The 20,964-nt window shown below is 45.8% G+C and overlaps 1 protein-coding gene across 1 annotated transcript in view; it reads left to right on the top strand.

Moving 5' to 3' along the window:
• Positions 1–14,468, top strand: part of KIAA0825 (KIAA0825 ortholog) — a 2,177,598-nt gene extending 2,163,130 nt beyond the window's left edge. The window contains exon 20 of the mRNA XM_086960919.1: positions 13,392–14,468. Within this exon, the coding sequence (XP_086817045.1) occupies positions 13,392–13,497 (106 nt within the window). The 3' untranslated portion in view covers positions 13,498–14,468. The remainder of the gene's footprint in view (positions 1–13,391) is intronic.
• The last annotated feature ends 6,496 nt before the right edge of the window (positions 14,469–20,964 follow it).

Raw genomic sequence — 20,964 nt, 5'->3', positions numbered from 1 at the left:
CAGTGGTTGTAGGTGCGGCGATACATTTATATTGCAAAAACATCATAGTCAAGTGAAAAACGGCACCATAATTGTTGCTATTCCCTCCCCTCTTTTAGATAAACCGAATAATTCAGACAAATCATCTAAAATTGGTCCTGACTTAACTACTCGCCTGCGCGCTCTTATGTGAGCTCTCATACCATATGCCCCTCTGGTGAGCTCCACATCTCTCTTCTTTGTGTGTACTATATGTGTATCGCTGCATTTCCGACCACATTGATATCCTCTCTTCTTGAAATTCACTCCACACCACTGCGCCGTTTTTCACTTGACTATGATGTTTTTGCAATATAAATGTATCGCCGCACCTACAACCACTGTGGCATCCTCTCTCCTTGAAATCCACCCGTACCACTGCGCCGTTTTTTACTTGACCTTGTTGTCACCCCTGGTTTGTATTCTGAGAACCACTCACTCACACTTTTGCGCTTACCTAGTCACCAACAGTATGTGCTTCCTCACCTAGTCACATGCCTGTTGACACCATAAATAAAGCCACTCGCTGTCTCCACCAGGATACAAGCGAATTAGTTCAATAACCAATGCACAATGTCACTACCATTATGCGTGTGAGAAAATTTAATGTACCTTTTGTCCTCCCTTCTTCCCCTTAGGCTAAAGAGGCTTATAATTTAAAAAGGCAACCATTGTTTTGTCCTGATGATGGACCCCATCATTTAGTAAGGGGGTCCGAAACGTCGTCGACCTACTGTGTACCATATACTTGTGGAATGATTTACTATACAAAACTATGTAATGGTACCTATAAGAAATTCTCTGTCTAAAATTGGAACCTTGCAGAGACTGTTGATTTTGCCTTACAAGCCCTTTGTGTATGTCTTTGTCTGTGTATTGTCGTGGTTGGGTACAGGCTTGTGCCCCACGCACGTGAATTGTTGAAGGTGTTATTGTGTTTTGCAAACCTTGATTTAAATATAAACTTTGAGGACCTCTGCCCAGCTGGGCATGTCTTCGCTAATATAGAACTGACTGAGTCTATATTCATTTTCAATCATTCGTCTCCTTGCCAGGGACCATTGTTGTTTCTATATGATATAAAATCCAGAAACACGTGTCTAGAGAAGGCAACACTAATCTGCACCAACGTTGGTGGAACACTCCAGCAAAATACCAAGTAAGCGTGCACTACAAGCTGCATTTACCATAAAGCTAGGGAGCGAACTGAACTGTGCTGGGAGGTCAGCAGTGTGCTCCCACCCCTTCCTGGCCATCAGTACTCTTTTTTTTGTTCTGATCATAAAAAAAAAGAAAATATTTTAAGAAAAGCAAATATCTTGAGGTAAATATCCAGCAGACTCAAAATTATAGCATAGAAAATAACCATACGAAGAGCTTGTATGCAGTCAGCAGCTCATCAACTAATTTAAATTATCGAAATATCAAAATCACAGTACTTTTAGCTAAAGGAGATAACTGTATCCACTGGGTGGGCCACATCCAGTAGCATACCATTTCGGATAGGATATTCCTTGCTTCCGAGTCCTTAATAGAATGTAAACTTTGCTTCACAATAGCTAGGAACATATATATTGTATATCAGGACCGGAGGCTTAGATTTTGCAAGTTCAAAGCATAGTGACAACCAAAGATGCTATTTGAAATCACATTACTTAAAAATGGAGTGCTACAACCAGTCAGCGTCCTCTAAGAGAATGCTTTGGATACCATTGCCCCACCAACAGAGTGGGCTCCAAAACTTGCCTGCTTCTGACATATTCCACCTTACCCATCTAGCGATTGTGGGAGAGGGGATGGGTTTATAAGGCTACTACATTTCTATTAACAATTGTTTGGTACCAGGAGGTCTGCGTTCTTCTATAATCGCCTAATACTCCCATCTCACCATACAAATCTTTGGGTTATGTGGGAAGGCCGGATAATGGACCATCGAGTATGCGATTTGGTATGCCTACATACTCTGAAAGCGAGCCCTTCTGGAGAAAACATGCAGGATTAAATGTCCGAAGCTCGCACATCTGATACTCTCTTGCAAGATATCAAGCTTCAAAACATATTCATCTTACCTGATAATTGCTTCCTGGATAAAGAAACTGTTATCCACTTAATCAGTCAAGGTGCTCTTAACCACATTCATGTCCCAAAGCTGTGAGTATTGTGGCTCTGGAGGGATTGATAAGTGAATTCCTTTTAAAAGTTTACATACTAAGGGGTACTCTCACAGAGGCACATGGCTTGCCAAAATAGCCGATGTGAATGTGTTAACCATGGGTTAAGCCATGCCCCCCTCTGACAATTCTGACAGAAAATTGAGATTGTGGACTATCTCTGCCCCCATGGGATCGAGTTTCCATCACACTCACCATTCGGGCCATCGGCGTAAGCTGAACCATATCGTCTGGATCTGGAGTCAGCCCAAACCTCCCTTGGCCCAGTTGTAGTAGGAGGATTAGGGCAATCCCCGTTGTTATTTGACAAATCTTCCTGATGAGCATTGAAGAACACACTGAAAGCTTGTGGAGACTTTGGAGAAGTGGGATTGGGAAATTCCCAAGAAAGTTCCAGAAGAGCTGCAAAGCATGCTTGCAATCTCCATAGTAGTGGCACTAAGACAAATGTCTCCTGCTGCTTCCTGACCTGGGTTGTCAGGCTGGTTATCATCAAAAATGGGGGAAAGGCATACCCTTGTACCTAATTCCAGTCCTAGAGAAACGCATCTGTCGCTTTCACCATTAGGTCTTGCCTCCAGCGGGAGAACATTGGGAATTGAGCGCCCAGTTTGGAAGCAAAAAGGTCTACTGTGCATGAGCCCCACCCCTGTTGAGATTGTTGAACATCAAAGGACCCAGTTTCCATGAGCTGAAATCCCTTAGGTATCTGGAGTTCCAGTCCACAATTGAATCCAGTCTCCCTCAGAGGCAAAAAGACGAAATTGTTAGAAGCCCCTGATCATATCTGCCAGTGCTTTTGAATGTGCTCCGCCTAGGCGGTTTATGTATCAGACTGCTGATACATTGTTAAATTTCTGCAGAATAGCACAAGAAGCTTTCACTTTTGTGAGACACATCACAGCAAAGGAGCCTACTAGAAGTTCCAGATAGTTGTTATGCAACTGACTCTCTTGTTTCAGCCACTGACCTCCAGTGGTTATGTCTTTGAAATGGGCACCCAAGCCACTCTGCTCACATCCTAATCTAATTACGAGGTACAGAGTGGGACCAAAAATTGCCCTGCCATTGCATGCCTGCATTCACTTGAGCTACCATTGCATTGCAGCTCCTCTCTGATCTCCCAAGAGAGTGCGATCTCTGCGGCATATGTTAAACCTTTGTGCAGATGGACTGGCTTCAGACGTTGCAGGGCTCCATAGCAGAGAGGTCCAGGAAAATCACCTGAATCAATGAGGCCATAAGTCCCACTATCCTGGCCAAGTATATCAGAGAGATTTTCACCCAGGTCAGAGACTTCTGTACTATTTTGCGAATGAGTTATCTTTCTCTGTCACAGCTGCATGGTTTGCTGAACTGAATCTGTGACAAACCCTATAAAAATGTTTTTTTTTTTTTTAAACCTTTATTGACATTTCAACCAAATACAAGCATGGGCCTACAACCCCCGGGCCGGCCGCTAAACAGAGTAGCAGAGAGCAATTTGCAATCACATGCAGCACCTCGGGGAGAAGAATCTCCATGCTAGCGTACATTTGGTCACTAAGCAGCACAATTAGGAAAACAGGATATAAAAGGTTTTCATTTTATAATATAGGATGGAAGGATCGGGTGCCGAACAATTTCCTAGCAGTGAAAAATGGCAGGCAGAATAGTGAGCATGTCCACAGTAATCAGTAATCGATCAAATCAATGGCGCAGAAACCGGAGGTACAGGATATAAAGGAATATTGCGGTCAATGCGCGCCTGCAGTCACCTGCCCTAAGACCCAGAGAACACCACGAAAATTGAGGCACAGATGAAAAAGCAGTGTTTGATACCAAAGGAAACCCACTGCTCTGACCCAGAAAAAGAAAAAGACAAAGAAAGAGAAAGAGAAGAGAAGTGAAAAAAGGCCATAGAAACAAACGAAAAGCAAAAAATCCCCTCCCCCAACCCCCCACCCTGCACCTCTGCAGATGACTACGGCCCCCCTCCCCGGCAGTGTGCTTGTCGCCCGAGAACCAAACCCGAAATATAGAAGAGACAGGGAAAAGTAAAAAGAAAGGAAATCCCACCTAACGGGGAAGTGGAGGAGGGCAATAGGCTATGCGCTCCTGGTCTCTCCCCCCCGCCCTAACAAAGGGCCCCCCCCTAAGCCAACACGAATAGAGTTGCCCACCTTAATTAAATACCCCGGGGGGAACCACAAACCCCCGTCCCGGAATCCGTCTGTTAATGAAGCAGTCCCGTTACCAATAGATCCATCTTGAACAATTCAACCCGCAATCTCAGCCTTGGCCCCGTCTAACAAAGTTGCCGAGTCCCTCGGATAAGAAAAGCCCCGTCCCCAGAAAGTCAAAAGTCACACAGAAGCAGCCGGAGCTTGAGTCAGCAAATTGGAGAGGAATAGCAGATCCCAACGCACATGGCTTGCACCAACGATGTCCCTCCCCGTCTCCGTGGCCAAGCATCGTTCCATCCGCCATGTTGGAAGACCGATTGGGGAGGGAATGCGACTCGTTCCGATACAGATCAAAGTATGGGTCAACAGTGTCCAGGATGGGGGAAGCAGAGAAATGCTCCGGTAACTGTAGGACTGATGTTTCCGAGAACGTGAGAGAGTCACCAATCACAGCCCTCACGATGAGTTCCATTCCTTCGGGGGCATACATAGCTTCCAACACCGGGTCCAGACGCGCCGGTAAGGCTTCCAACGGGGGGCAAGTCGGCTGCCGGGTCTCAAAAATCAGATCAGGGCTTGCTCCCGGTTCTATGATCCCATCTGTCGCCGACAGCAAATGATTAACCTGGGCCCTCACCATTGCGTGAAGCGCCGCAAGGTCCGCCATTACCATCCGCAAAGAAGGGCCACATTTAGTCCGTTCCACCAGGTTCCCTATGTCCGCAGGCATAACGATCCCCACTGAGGGGCACTCTCTCCGGGGCAGGATACACCGGAGCAGAAACAAGCCGTGAGGGACGGGCCAGCAGCACGCAGTAACGCACGGCGGGATCCCCTCCCCGGGGCGCCAGCGGTGCTAGTGCCGGGCCTCCGGGCCGGGGCCCCCCGCGACTCAGCGCCGCGCGCCACCCGTCACCTCACCTCAGGTATAGCGCCAGGCTGCAGATGGTTGCAAAGCAGTCCAGAGAAATCTCAAAAGTTCCAGGGACCGGACCCGACCACCCTCAGCAGTCCGTTGTTGTTCACTTTGGACCCGGGTAGACCAGCAATCGAGACTCTGGCTTCCGGTCTGAGTTAGGCCTCAAAACATTTTCGATGTTACTTAGCCCCAGAACATCAGAAAAATTCTGTGATCACACCATCGGGGTGCCGACTAGTTCACCCACACGAATCCGGGGCAGGAGATCAGGATATTCGACAGGATAAGCGAGCGTAGGACGGGGTCAGCGGAGCCGGGATACTATGCGGCCATCTTGGTTGGTGTCGTAGCTCCTCCCCCGAAAAATGATTTTCTGTACAGGAACATACACTGACTTCTGCATGTTGATAACGAACCCCAGCTCCTGAAAGAGAGACTGAGTCAGAGCCAGGATGCATCACAGTCGACCCAGATCCTCTTCCATGATAAGAATATCGTCCAGGTAGACAATTTGTCTGACCGCCTGGAGCGCAAGAGTTCCACCACTGGTTTGAGCGCTTTGGTAAAACACCAGAGAACAGAGGAAAGTCCGAATGGCAGTGCTATGAACTTGTACACCTGATGTCGCCACTGAAAATCCAGAAAGCATCTGTGGGGAGCGAATTTGGGAATGGTGACGTAGGCAACTATTAAATCCAGCCGTACCATCCAGTCGTTTGGTAACAACACATCCCGCTCGAGGTATAGCCCCTCGTTTGTGAAATGGTGGTACACCAACAATTCATGGAAACCCCTTTGATTGATCACTGGCCTGAATCTTTAATGCTTTTTCTAAACCAAAAATAGGTTACTGAGGAAATCTCTGGGATTATGAAGGGTCAAGATGATCGCCACTCTTAATAGCATGTCATGCACTTCTTGATCTATAAGTAAGAACTCTTCTTCTGAAAAGAAGAATGGGTTGTGTCTTTGTCACTGTACCAGAGTCCTGTAAAACTCTATATGGAAACCTGCCTCTGTCTGGAGCACCCAAGCATCCGTGGTGACCTCCCTCCTTTTCGGAAGAAAAAGTGCCAGCCTGCCACCCCCTTTGGGGTACTCCTTACTTGAAATTCCTCCCAGCACATTGGCTGCACCACAGAATCCTCCTCGTCCTCCTCTACCAGTTCCTCTGTTAGAGCAGAAACCCCCACATTTCCTGTGGTCTTGTCACTGGTACTTTTTATATCCCTGGAACTTCTGGGAGGCTGGAATTTACGTGTGGCCGGTGGAACGTCTCCTGCCTCTAGCAGCCCTACCAACAGTCTTTGTGACAAAGACCTTTTTGATGGATTTCTGCACCTTATCAAGCGAGGAGTAAGTGATTACAAACCTACTCAACTCCTTAACGAAGGGGCCCCCAGAGAGACCTCTATCTACCAGTGCACCGGCTACGACAGTAGCCAATTCCCCAGCTTGGGCTCTATCTTAAGAGTACCTCATCGTTGAGATGACACAATTTGCATTTTCTAAAAATCGCATGACACTCTGTGCCCATCCCGACATTAAGTCAGGAGCAATCAAGTTGCCAGTATCCTGTGCCTCCTCTTGCATATCCAAGCTTTTGGTCAGGGGCCTAATGTGTGCAGGAGTTTGTCCTGGCCATCCCTCCAGGATGAAATATGCCCTTCTTACGGTCTTTGGTAAATTTTGCCACAAACGTGGCCATTTTCCGATCAATGTCTGGGGTGTGGGCTACCTTCCCCTCTAAAATCAGGCAAGGACACTCCACCCCCAGTCTGCCCTTCACCTCTTTGTCCAGGGGTTTTCTGATCCTACTCGCAACATACTCTGCCACCCTTTGTCCTGGGGACGAATCCGTCGAGCGCGGACGGTAAATTTCATCTAAATTTAACATCTCATGTGAGGATTTTCCACCGTCTTCTACTCACTTGAGATCCTCTATTAGCTTGGGGCGTTTAGAACCCCCTTCCAGTCTCAAAGGTTTACTAGGATCAGATTCATCTCCCGAATCTTCGTTCTGATCAGGGTCCCCATCATCACAGGTATCCCCTTGTGGAAAGGTACAGCCCTCAGGTGGAACATTGACCAGGGTAACCCCCTCGTCCATCTCAAGGACCCAAGCCTGCCTCTTGTGGAATGCCTGGCATAACCTCTCAACGGCATCTGATGGTGGGGGAGAAGATGGAACAGCATTAGCTGTGGACATTCCTCCCAGATCGGCAACCTCCAGGGGTTCAAAGTCCATGAAGACTGGAGGTTTTCTCACAGCAGGGAGTTCATACTGGGCTGAGTGACCAGCTGCATACTTTGAATAACACACAAGAACCTAGGAGGTCTAGAGGCCAAGCAGATTGCTGGCAAAAAACTGGCAGGAATTATCTCTATGTCAGTTGGTGCCCCAGTCACCATATAACAATGTATACAGAAGTAGAGAAGAAGAAAAGGGGAGCAGTGATATCTAATAATCAATTAGAGAACTGATCAAACCAAATCCAGTACATGTGTATATTGTGGATAACTATCAAACAAACCAAATGATCAGTCCTATCACTTGGTCGTCCACACTGTGACCTGGCAGGTCCTTAGATCATCTAGACCATATGCCACACAGTCTTAATAAGTACTGGATACGGTCCACAGTGTACCTCCAATTGTTGGTCAGATTGTGATGGTCAGTAGGAAGTGGTGAAAAACAGTGCAACATACAAAAAAGTGGTGAGTCTTAAAATAGGGTGATATGTCTGAAACAGATACTTTAATAGAAACCAGGCACATCCCCTAGTTAAAAAATAGGAACAGCGCAAACGACAGTATGGAACAAATGACTGTCGCAATTAGGGCCAACATGTTTCTGCCTACCGGGCAACACGTCCCTTGGCTTTCGTCAGGGCCACTGCTCTAAAAGGTTGCTACTGTTGTATGTGTTAGAAAACAAAAATGTATATGACAAATCAGTGAACAAGAGCATAAGAGTAGGGACGATACAACCTGTACCTACAGTTAATTACTCATCCTCCTTGTCAGTAGGTGCTCAACGCGATCTAAAAAACATATATGTTACACTCATATTAGTAACAAAGTTTATCCCACTCGAGCTCTCATCTTCTCTCGCATTCATGAAAAACTATTCAAAAAACAATATGTAATAATATAATAAATTTGCTCACCCAACATGACATGGGACTGGACCTCACCTCACCTGGACCGTGCTCAGGTATACGAGGCCCCGCACTGTGGAACAGATAGATGCGGACAGGGAAAGGCATCAAAACTCAGTGTTTCATATGGAGTCTAGAATGTCTAATTTCATACCCTGTGGCAAAACGTCTCATCTGTTCACCTATAGACTTAAAGATGGAGTAACATCCTAGGCATACGGCAGCTACCCACAGGACAAATGTAAAATGCTGGCGATGTCATATTAATCATAAATACCTTATCATGGAAATAATATGTATTCCGCTGTTAGGCAGTGCACAATAATCTAAATAATGGCTGCTAAGTGGTAAGAGTCATAGAGTCCCACAAAGGTGTAAAATAAATGACTGTCATACTATAAGATCTACTAATTAGACACTCCAAACGATGTATTATCAAGAAATGGCAGGAAAAGGAAGTATGGTCCTGTATAGTAATCTCTATTCGTGCAAGATTACCCAACTCGCAGACAAGCCACAGACAAAAGGTACGGAACTTACCTCTCCGTCGGTGCCACCAAACTCGCCTGAGGCTTGGGGGAGGCACCGAAGTGGAGAAGGTATGATGTTACATACTGAGGGACTACTTTTCTTTCGTTTCGAAATTGGTGGTACAAGTATTTAAAGTGTATCCAAACTGTGCAAAGTAAATTGTAAAGGGTATTAATGCCATATAACCCCAGCGCTGCCGGAATCGCGGCAAAAAAACGCACTTTCATTTCTTGATAATACATCGTTTGGAGTGTCTAATTAGTAGATCTTATAGTATGACAGTCATTTATTTTACACCTTTGTGGAACTCTATGACTCTTACCACTTAGCAGCCATTATTTAGTTTATTGTGCGCTGCCTGACAGCGGAATACATATTATTTCCATGATAAGGTATTTATGATTAATATGACATCGTCAGCATTTTACATTTGTCCTGTGGGTAGCTGCCGTATGCCTAGGATGTTACTCCATCTTTAAGTCTATAGGTGAACAGATGTGACGTTTTGCCACAGGGTATGGAATTAGACATTCTAGACTCTATATGAAACACTGAGTTTTGATGCCTTTCCCTGTCAGCATCTATCTGTTCCACAGTGCGGGGCCTCGTATACCTGAGCACGGTCCAGGTGAGGTGAGGTCCAGTCCCCTGTCATGTTGGGTGAGCAAATGTATTATATTATTACATATTGTTTTTTGAATAGTTTTTCATGAATGCGAGAGAAGATGAGAGCTCGAGTGGGATAAACTTTGTTACTAATATGAGTGTAACATATATGTTTTTTAGATCGCGTTGAGCACCTACTGACAAGGAGGATGAGTAATTAACTGTAGGTACAGGTTGTATCGTCCCTACTCTTATGCTCTTGTTCACTGATTTGTCATATACATTTTTGATTTCTAACACATACAACAGTAGCAACCTTTTAGAGCAGTGGCCCTGACGAAAGCCAAGGGACGTGTTGCCCGGTAGGCAGAAACATGTTGGCCCTAACTGCTCCCCTTTTCTTCTTCTCTACTTCTGTATATATTGTTATATGGTGACTGGGGGCACCAACTGACATAGAGATAATTCCTGCCAGTTTTTTGCCAGCAATCTGCTTGGCCTCTAGACCTCCTAGGTTCTTGTGTGTTTTTCAATTGTTGTTACTGGGGAAGTGAACCAGTAGTAGGTCTTTAAATGACTTCCCTCTGACCCCATTCTCCCTGTATGTTTTTGACAGCTGCATACTTTGCCTGCCCAGATGTTCCATGGCAGTAGAGACGGCCCTCTGAAGAGACACATCAATAGAATCCACAAACTCCTCATCCAGAGGCTGTTCCCCCTGTGTGGTCCTTTGGAATTCTTCCATGTTGATCAGGATTGCTTTTAATCTTTAAAACTGAGCAGAAAAATTTAGACAACCAATCTCTGACACACTCCCCTTTGTCCAGAGTAGCTGTTTGAAAGTTCAGTGGTCAGAGAAGGCAGGGAAGGTAATGTCCTGTGTTGGCCTATGTCTATGAAATATATCGGGCAGGCTCCCTGTTTCTTTTGCCTAACAGTATTCCTAACCAATGCAGTCAAGGTCTTCAGCCTGTAACCCACAATCAAGCTGCCCGGAATTAGGCCCTTACGCTGAGCGCTCTTCCCCACTGCTCCCAACATGGACGTCATCCAGCGGGATGGGCAGAGAAGCGCCCTGCGAGCATGCATCCACTAGTGGTGCTTGTCTCTCACCTGACTAAGCCGCAGAGTGCCAATCTGCCAAGCTAAGTCACAGTCTGCAAGGAGGTGAGACCACCAAGGACTGAGGGAAGCACAGTGCTCAAATGTAATCTGACGGAATGTTATGTCTGCACCACATCAAACAGCACCTGAGCTACTAGACACTATATAAACAGAGAACAATGCCTCAACACCAAGAAAGATGACTATTACACATATAAACAGTTGTCAAGGAACAGTACTTATCTGGCTGCTGAGCAGCGAGGAAAGAGAAAGGAGAGTGTTTTATGGAAAGTTTATGTGTATTGTTACTGTGTAAAGTTTTTTGCCAGGACTCATAGGAAATGAAGTGCTGTGGTACTGTTAATGTTGATTGTGGTCATATGCTGAGAAAAATAAAAGGGAGAAAACATGCATAATCTGAGCCTCCGATGCTGACATGGAATTAGATATTTCAGGACGAAGTCACAAAAGCACATAAGAGTATGCTAAATAGTACTCTTGTAGTACTTTTGCACCTACTCCTAACATGAACAGACAGGTCAACGTTGTCGCCTCCAACTGCTTCAACACCCTCTGCATCCTCCGAAAGACCTTCAAATGGAACCCCTGTGTCTAGGAAGGCTGTCATCCACGCACTCATAACCAGCAGGCTAGACTACGGAAACTCCCTTTACGCTGGGATCAACAAGTCTCTACCCCGTAAGCTCCAGACAATACAGAACACCGCAGCCTGACTCGTCCTCAGCACCCCCCGACATGAACACATCACTCAGCACTTAAAGAACCTGTACTGGCTCCCCATTGAGAAGAGAGTCACCTTCAAGAGACTCCTCATCCACGCCTACAAATGCCTCCACAACACCAGACCCCAATACCTCAACGAGAGAATCTCCCTCCATGCACCCGAAAGAAACCTCAGATCTGCCTACCTCGCCCTCGCCGAAAGACTGCGCCACTGCAGAGCCAGAACAGGAGGAAGAGCCTTCTCCTACCTCGCGGCCAAGACCTGGCACGAGCTCTTGATCGGCATCACACGCTCCCCCTCCCTGATCCTCTTAAGAAAGTCACTCATGACCTGGCAGTTTTACTGAACGGAGCTGATTACCCCTCCCCCCAGTGCCTTGAGACCCTCACGGGTGAGAAGTGCGCTTACAATTCCCTGATTGATTGATTGAAATGCTTTTTTGAATCTTTCTCAGTGTGTTTTCTATCTGCTAATTCATATGCGCCATATACTGAGCATTTTGGTGACCATAAAGTAGTGCACATATGAAGAGTAATGTGAAAGTTGTATCAATGCTTAGAAATATCTATTGTTAGATAAATCATTGTTAGCTGACGCTCTGGGGAAGTAATCAATAGTATTATAGTACAGATGAATTGTAATTCTTCTGGCTGCATGCACTGCCGCGGAAACGTAGAACCGTTTCACAAAAAACATTTTAACAGGTAAGTTACATTTTTGACTTATACTTGCGCATTCACTTTTAAAATTCACAAAACTTGCATTTTAGCTCACAAGTGCATTTACTTCTGCATCATTTTTTGAACACCTACAAACTGTGGCGTTTGACGGTGGTCTCAGACTTCCCCAAAACCCATTACTGCCCACGGAACAGTTGGCAACTTACTCCTGCCAAATTATATCTTGTGTATTTCTAAAGAGCACTAAAGCTCATAGGAATGACTGGAAAGACATTCGCAATTTGCGAGTACCAATTAGGTACTCGCAAATTGCGAATGCAATTTCAAAGGTGCAAGAGTGTCAAAAGGACACCCATTTGCACCCCTGAAATAAGCATGTGTGCACATGTGGCGCACATACATGCCCTAAGGGCATGAAGCGCCACATGCCACTTTGATAAATGTAAAAAAGTGTGTTTTTCACAGAAATCGCAAAGTAGCACTAACTTCCAGTTGGTGAGGATTTGCCATTTCGAAAGGCAAAATCGCACAACTTCGGTGCTTCCAGAATTGCATTTAAGGAATTGCAATTTGCAATTCCTTAAATGCATTCGTAAAAAAGGAATCGCACATTTTGCGATTCCCTATTGTGCAAGGGCCTTTTGGGATGATACTTCCAAAAAGGTGTTTTCCTGTTCGCAAATAGGCCAATTCCAAGAATCACCCCGTTTGCGAACGGTAATAAAAAGGCTTCATATATATATACCCCTTATTCCCGTGAGGGCATTTTGGCGCTGGAGTGCAGGAGTAAATCTGTTTCCAGGTTAGAAATAAAAGGGAAAAAACTCCAAATTGGTGGGAGTACGGCAGAAGGGGTTCCACTGAGAGGTAAAATATTCTCATCATTAATCAGAAAACAAAAAAATAAATACTGATCTGATCGTATTAGTGCAATTACTCATATGGGGACTGCATTCACATAGATATATGTACACAGTTTGCAGATCGGTCCAGCTGGCCCTGATTTACGTAATATTGTTCCTCGTTTAATTCACTCATTGGTGACCCACTTTGCAACTGAGCGCCTTTTCCGCTTCTCCAGGAACTAGACCTCCATGCAGACTTGGGACCTTTAGTTCTAATTGACGAGTCTGAGTTCTCATTGTGTTCTGCACCCTGGGCCTTACATATGTGGGCATTAAATCCTAATGTATAGGCGAGCAAGTTAATGATTTCAAGCGATGATTTGTGCCCTCTTAACGAGGTGGGCAGGTTCATAGCCAAACTAACACACATGCTTTAATTCTTTCAGGTGGGAGATGAAGGAGGATGCTGAGCTCGAGGAGGAGGAGAAAGCCATGGTGGACCATTTAAAAGACATTGTCCTAACCCAGGAGTCTTCAGCCTTGGGCCTCTGAGGATAATTCCAAGCACCCGTCACTTTTTGTTAAAATAAAGTGCCTTTCTTGTTCTGATATAGCACGCATAGTCCAATGCGAACGAATATGGTCGCCTCGGGAGAGGCACGTGTGGTGTGTGGTTCAGCCGTGGCGGAGGCTGCCGCGAATGTTACCTGAGCGTCGGCTGCCAGCCAAGTAATGTGACAACCTGCGCACTTTGAAAATAAAACCATGCTTTATTGAATTAAGAATGAACTTGTTATGGCATTGTAAGTACCCACTTTATATGGTCGACGCGCGCGTCCCCGAAGGCCCACTTAAACTCTCTCATTCATTAGCTTTGCAATAGGCCAGCTTTAAGAATATTAATGACTGCCTCCTAAGACATAATTGCTTCGCCGCCACCTTGCAAAGCAATAAGAAAATTGGACCTCGGCTTTCTGTATTCCTAGAAGACTCTTTGCAGGTTTATAATGCTGAGCTAAACTCTCCTTAGCTCAGTAAGACAGGTTTAGTTGATTTTTAGTTTTCCTGCTTGCTGCTTTTCAGTTTTAATCGTGTAGTCAGCTAACAGGCCAAACGAAACACCACGTTCAGCTGGCACGCCAGACACTGCGTGTTTGGCCTCTGGAGTTGCAATAGGATCGAGAGCAACACAATATGTGATTATGCCTGCTAAGTGGCATGTCCCTGTTACATGGTATACAGTGAATGTCGTTCATAGCAGTGAATAAGAGTTACACTGGCACAGCTGAATATGAAAGCTGTATTACCTTTTGGTACCTTTGTAACGCGTGTCTGCAGTAAATAATTCATGTATTTTACTTTTTAACATTTCTAACGTTTGTAGATATATCTTCAAAAGCCTTTTCTTATAACCCTGTCTATTGACATATAAGTTGGAACTGCCGAATTCCATTTCAGGAAGCAAACATTTAAAGTGTAGAGAATTGAAGCTAACCAAACAAAATGAAACAGTGGGTGGATGTTTGTCTTTTTACTTGTCAACTGGGTACTTCAGTCATTAATACATCTTACTTCCCACAGAGGAGAATTGTTTGACAAATTCTGCTTCCAAAAATGGATCTGTAAAAATTCACTTACAAAAATAAGGCTTGGAGCATTCTCAGCTGAAACTGCGTTGGGTGTAATTAGGACAGCTATTTTGTTTGATGTCAAATACAATCAAAAGAGCTATAAAATGATGTGCTGTGTGCCATTTTAGCTTCCCTTGTTTCCACTGCAACAGAATCATTTCTAGGGTACATGGTTTCTCAGGAAGGATCTGGAGATAATAGGTTTTTATTCAAGACCCACACAATTTACAAAGTGTTCTGTCACTCAATGTTTGGTGAGTTTATGATAGCTCTGTGCACAATAAAATCCACCAGAACATCGGAATTAACCAACATTGTTTGTCTTGGGGCAAATCAATCACCCCCTTAGACGACCGGCAACTTTCAGGACATAACACGATCAACAAAAAGAGAATCCAACAGAGGGGAAATGCTGCCAGTATTAAACATCACATGCATCAAACCCCTAGACCAGAGTCTACCCCTCCTCTGTGAATGTAGAAACAAGTTGCTTTGTCAGCCTGATAGCCTGTTTACCATAACTGTCATCTACCATCCCTTGGGGTAGAACCACTCATTTGAGCCAAGCCCTGTTTCATTCATGAAGACATTTCTCCCCAAACTCCCAGCTGCCATTACAAGCGTAATCAGCTCTTTCCTCATATGAAGCACATTTCCTGACTATGAAATATGCAGTAATCACCTCAAAAAGAAACCTATGGCAGCCCCCAGGTGCTGTCCAACCGTCATCCGATTTTATACTATGCCTGTTCTTGGAATGGGAAGTTACCATGCAGCTGTAAGTATATTATGAGCAAAGTCTCCTCCTGAATGAACACCAATCTATAAATAGTATTTCTTGTGGTACACAATCAGCACTGGACAACATCAGAGAGGACCACTTTATTGCCCTTGATGAAGACCGGTCCGTCCTCACTCTCCCCTCTATCCTTTAGTGTCTACACGCTCTACCTGGTTCAAGCCCATGATTATAACTTAAAATTCTTATGTATGTGGTTGATATCCCGCTTGAGAGTAGTGCTTTTTATGAAGGAATGTTTCCTTTGTTTGAGTGGAACAAAGACTGTATTTTTAGTCATAGAACGGGGGTAAAGAGTCACTGTCATTGGGCCCTCTTCCTACTCCCACTCAAAAGGTCAGAATTCTATGTATTTATTTTTAGTCAAACTTCAACTTTGCCCCACAATTCAAAAAATTGTCAAGAGAACCAACTTTTAAGTGTTGCGCCTCTTGAAAATCCTCCTGCCTCTTGAAAATCCTTCCGCTCGTACACCAAACGAATACGGGTAATACAGACTAGTTGTGATTCATCTTCTAGACCATTGCAATATGATTTATACCCACCTTCACAAAAAAGCTCATCACCAAACTCAAAAAGTGCAAAAATAGGCAAGATTTTACTAACTGAAAGCTCCCCATTGGCTCCTGGATGAGCTCAGGAGCAAATAAAAAACACCATAAATTAGGGGTGTGGCCAATTGGACAACATGGCAGATGCTTATCTGGCATCCCTGTAGTATCCCCCACGATTCTCTACTATCCTGATGTTGTCTGTGCCCAATGGGATGTGATACTAGCTGCCTGAGGTGTTGAGGGCAGGGCTGCCGAATGGCAGAGGAAGAGTAACACAGCGTGAGAGGTGGGCAGCTGCAACATGGCGGCTGCGACTGATGGCTGATGACGCATCCGGGTGTTCACTGCTCCTTCATTGGAGACCGTGGCATATGCTGAGGGCCTGGGCCAGTGACCACTGGGATGCAGAGGCCGGAGACAATGCTGAGAGGCAGTACTGCCCTCTCAAGAGCTGCTTCTGGACTGGGAGAGGAAGAGCATTGCATCACCTCCTGTTTGCACAGACTGATTCAGGCAGTCTCTTCTCTCCCTCCATACCCTCTTAGACTATAGGGCAGCATGGTGCTGGGCTGCAGGGGACCACGCAAGCAGGGCCCACCGCCTGGTGCCCTGGGGCTGGGGCCAGTGGAATCATTTCTGTGGGCCACACCCACCCAAGCTATTGCACTAGGTTGCAGTACGCATTGGCACGCAGCAGGAACTGCCCTGGCACGGCGCCACACAAAGTAGGAGGCGTGAGATCGCAAAAGAATATGACGGTGCAGGAGGAAGATAGTGGGCACAGTGACTCAGGTGTGCAATGAGAGGCCAGGCCACAGAAGATACTTGAAGGGATACGGAGCCTGCTAGCTAGTACACCACACCACTCCTTTGCCAATTTGTAGATGAGATCCCGAGCTGGAGTGTAGCCTGGTGGATATTTTGGGGACTGGCTACAACAGTACTGCTTGCTGACTGGCAAGAGGATGCGCCCATGAACTTTTGTGGATACACAGGAGGTGTTTCACTCATTTGACCCCCTCCCCTGCACCTGCAGGAGACAAACAGGTGGGGTGGGCTCACCACAGACTAAAATGAATGGTCCTTACCGACCTGGATGCACATTAGACTGTTAAATTGATCATGCAATCCAACAACACAATACAGCAAAGTCCCCCTCCCTCCTTCTTCCACACCCTGCAGACCAACCTCCCCCTCCCCAGTAGCCAAACTTCAGGACACTGGGCTTGGGGTGAATCACTTAGCAGACATGATTAAATATAAAAGTAGGCACCAGTCACAAGCAAAGGTAAAACGTTACCCAGGAGCACCCATTGGGGGCTGCATTACAGCCCCCAATGTGGGCCCCATCTAGTGCACAGCCAAAAACTCAAATCCTCCAAGGACACCATCCTACAGGCTATTAGGGGTACCAGGATATACCTGGAAGGGAAAATGGTGAAAATCAGAACCAGGGACATGTCGTTGCAGCAACAAGACCTCCACAACACAGTAGAGCTGGTGATAGAGGTGGAGACACGTCTCTCGAAGGTGGAGGACCAGGTTCTGATAATGCAGGCCAGGATCACCCGACTGATAGAGGTAACCAATAGCCTGGCAGACAGAACCGAAGTCAGGGAGCCTGGAAAATTAATATTAGAATAGTGGTCATTCTGGAGGAGACAAAAGGCACATGTATTGAACTCTTCATCAGAATGGAGTATATGTTGGTGTACCCTGTTAAACTGCATGTTAGCTTTATTGACAGAACCTTCTTTGATACTCCAGAAGTAGCCTGGGATTGTGTGGAGGAGCAAAAAGTGCTACAATGGGCAGTTGACACATCCCTGGACCGCATCTGTAGACTCAAGACCAGAGAAATACCAGCGACTTTAAAGAAATTAATCTAGGCGACGCAAAGGTAGACAGGTGGTATGCTGCAATGGAACCAAGGCAAGTAATGCAGCTGAGTAATCTGGAGGCCCCCAGCCCGTGGGCGGTGGAAAGAAACCCTAGAGATTTCGTACTAACCAAGATGATGGCAGACACATATGGCCACTGCTTGTAAATTTGCTGGGTTATCCAGCCCATAGTTCAATACACAATTCTAGGGTGTAAATATGGCAAGCACACATACTTTTAGTGTAGTCAACAAGATTATCAATATGGCTGTTTTAGAAGGTGGGGCAAGGGCTACAAAAGGCAATTGACTGTACGTGGCCCACAAATTAGTTTACTGAGTTAAAGTGTTGAATGTTTGAGCTAGGATGACTGGGGCTTCAGAGGAGGACATGAGGGTGAATGGGAGTTTTGGGATTACATTGAGTTTTTTAATGTTTGTTTTCCTCAGTTTTCATGTCAGTGGCTATGGGACACTTAGAATCACACAGATGATCACATCTGCACCTCTGACGCTTGCCAATTCGTGGGAGGTGGTGCAGTGTAGATCATCTGCAGTAGGTCTTCTTGGCTCTTGAGGTGATATGATGCAGTTCAGCTGTGCACTTGAAGAGGCTCTGGAGATCTATAAGGCGCTCTCTCTTGATTTTCTGGTACTATTACCTACCATGAACAACTTGACTGCAGGCCATTACCACATAGACCCCTGGAACATGAGTAGATTAAATGATAAAATCAATCTGGACATGGTCAAGCTTTATACAAAAAACACACTTGACACTCCTCTGCTCCAGGAAACACATCTACAAGGCACCAGTTGTAAATTTCTAAGTAGATATGGTTATACAATAATATTCTGGGGTTTCTTAGAGGTGGCCAAGCTTCTCCTCAAAACGTTCCCATTTTTTCACTGACAACTCTGTTGTTTTGTTATTGTGCAGTGTGAGGTGTAGTGCGCCCATGGGAACTTACTAGTATTTACCTACCCCCTGGCCTAAGGTAAATTACACTTATTCTCATCTTTAGTTCGCTGTTGACTACTTAAATTGGACAAACAATCCTGGGGGACAACTCCAGTTTAGCAATGAACCCCAAGCTGGAGGTAGTAGCAAAGCCTCCCCTGGCAGATCTCTGACTTTAAGCAAATGGTCAGTCTACCTGGGTCAAATAGACACATGATGCTGTTGTCTTTAGAGTGAAAGACAATGCACCTAATATTCTAATGCACATCACTCTCCATGCATCAACTACATCTTTGTCCTAGCGGCGGAATCTGCTTCAATCTCTTGAGTACCAATCCTCCGAAGGTGGCGGTCCGAGTAGTCTCCAATTGAGATCTGCTTTCGAAGAGTGAGTGTGATGTGGTGACTGAATGCCTGGCGGCTGCGTAAAGAACAGTTATCCTATTTGCTCAGAGATGTAGTGGTGGAGTACTTCTAGCAAAATTAGGACTCATTCCCCTCACAATCTTCCCTGTATCCTCCCCGAGAAGTATTTAAAACTGTTGTAAGGGGGCAGGTCACAACCTACTGTAGGGGCAAAGATTGGGAAAAGGAGCAGGAAGTGGAGGGCATAGAGGAGCAGATTATGTACCTAGAGATATGCTTACACCCCACGAACATGAGGAGTGTAGAAAGCTTGAGGCAGCGCTTAGGAATACTTTACCCACTATAACTGGTTGCATTCGCAGCATAGAATATATGAGTGGGGAGACAAGGCAGGCAAGCTGCTTTATTAGCTCACCAATAGAAATAGAGAAGCACAAATAGTCCCATCTATATAGGGAGACATCAGCCAGCTAGTTACTGATGCCGTTGGGATTGCATGGAAATTTGACGAATAATATAAGATGCTATACTTTAGACATGACCCACCGCTGATAGAAATGGAGACTCCAATAGCAGAGGACTTAATCCTAGGTGCAGTTTCAGAGGTAGACCGAGCTAGACCTCTCAGTCACAACAGATGAAATTCACAGAGCCTTTATGAGCATGCCCTACAGTAAGGTCCCTGGCCCAAATGGATTCCTATTGGAATTACTCAAGAAGTATGCCTCACCGCGGTTGTCACACATCCAGGCGGTATACGCAGAGGTGCTGACAGTGGGCACACTCCTGCAAGATTTGAAGGGTGCCAAAATTGTGGTGGTTCTTAAGCCTGGCAACCCCCCAAAAAGTGCTTCTCCCACCGACCAAAATCATTAATAAATATTGAAGCAAAACTCTTGGCCAAACCCTTTCCACTAGACTGGCTTAAGGGATCTGCACCTTAGTGCCTATATAGGGGATGAGGGTGCCTGTACAGGTGGAGGAAGATGCCTGTACACGAGGAGAGGATGCATGTACAGGTGGAGGAGGTGCCTGTATATGGGGTGATGGTGCCTGTACATGGGGTGATGGTGCCTGTACATGTGAGGGAGTTTCCTGAACATGTGGTGAGGGTGGCTATACAGGTGGGACAGGTGCCTGTATAGGTGAGTGTGACTGGTAAGGGGTGGGCATGTGCAGGGGGAGGTGCCTGTGGATGTCCAGGGGGTGCCAGTGCAGGCTGTGGTACAAGTTATATGGGCGGGGTGGGATGCAGATGTGTTGGGTCCCCTCCATGTGTAGAGTTTAAAAATGCCTCTCATCATCTTCATGGCCAAGGCATGGTGTCTTGCATTTTCTCCCTATGGATAGCTATGATGTCATTTTGCCTCCTTGCCTTGTTTTAGCAACATTTCTCAATCCTGTCCAAGACACATCCCTGTCTGTCAATAATCTGAGGGATGGGTGTATTTCCTGTAGTGAGCCTAAAATGTCAGACAGTGTAGCCCCGATTGCACGAATGTCCTGCCTCCAACATCAACCTGCTCTTGGAAAACATCCTCCTCCCACTGACCATCATGACCATCTGCCAGCCTCTCTGCAAGGGACAGCCTTTGATACGACCGCCAGGTCTACCTGCACAGGGAGGTCTGGCACATAGGAGATTGGTGCCTAGGGGAGACCTGCTCCTCACCAGGGATGTTAGGTCCCTGAGATGCTTGAGAGAAGGAATGGGAGGCAGTGTCATGGGAGGAGTGTGTAGGAGACGCAACACATCTGAACTGGACGTGAGGGCTGTGAGGTGTTGATGGTTGTGCTGGGGTAAGTGAATGCTCTGGCTGGTTGGTTGA

Source organism: Lissotriton vulgaris, chromosome 3_1 (genome assembly GCF_964263255.1).
Source record: "Lissotriton vulgaris chromosome 3_1, aLisVul1.2, whole genome shotgun sequence".
NCBI classification, from domain to species: Eukaryota; Metazoa; Chordata; class Amphibia; order Caudata; family Salamandridae; genus Lissotriton; species Lissotriton vulgaris.
The sequence above is the reverse complement of the archived record's forward strand: the minus strand, read 5'-3'. Positions and strand labels throughout refer to the sequence as shown.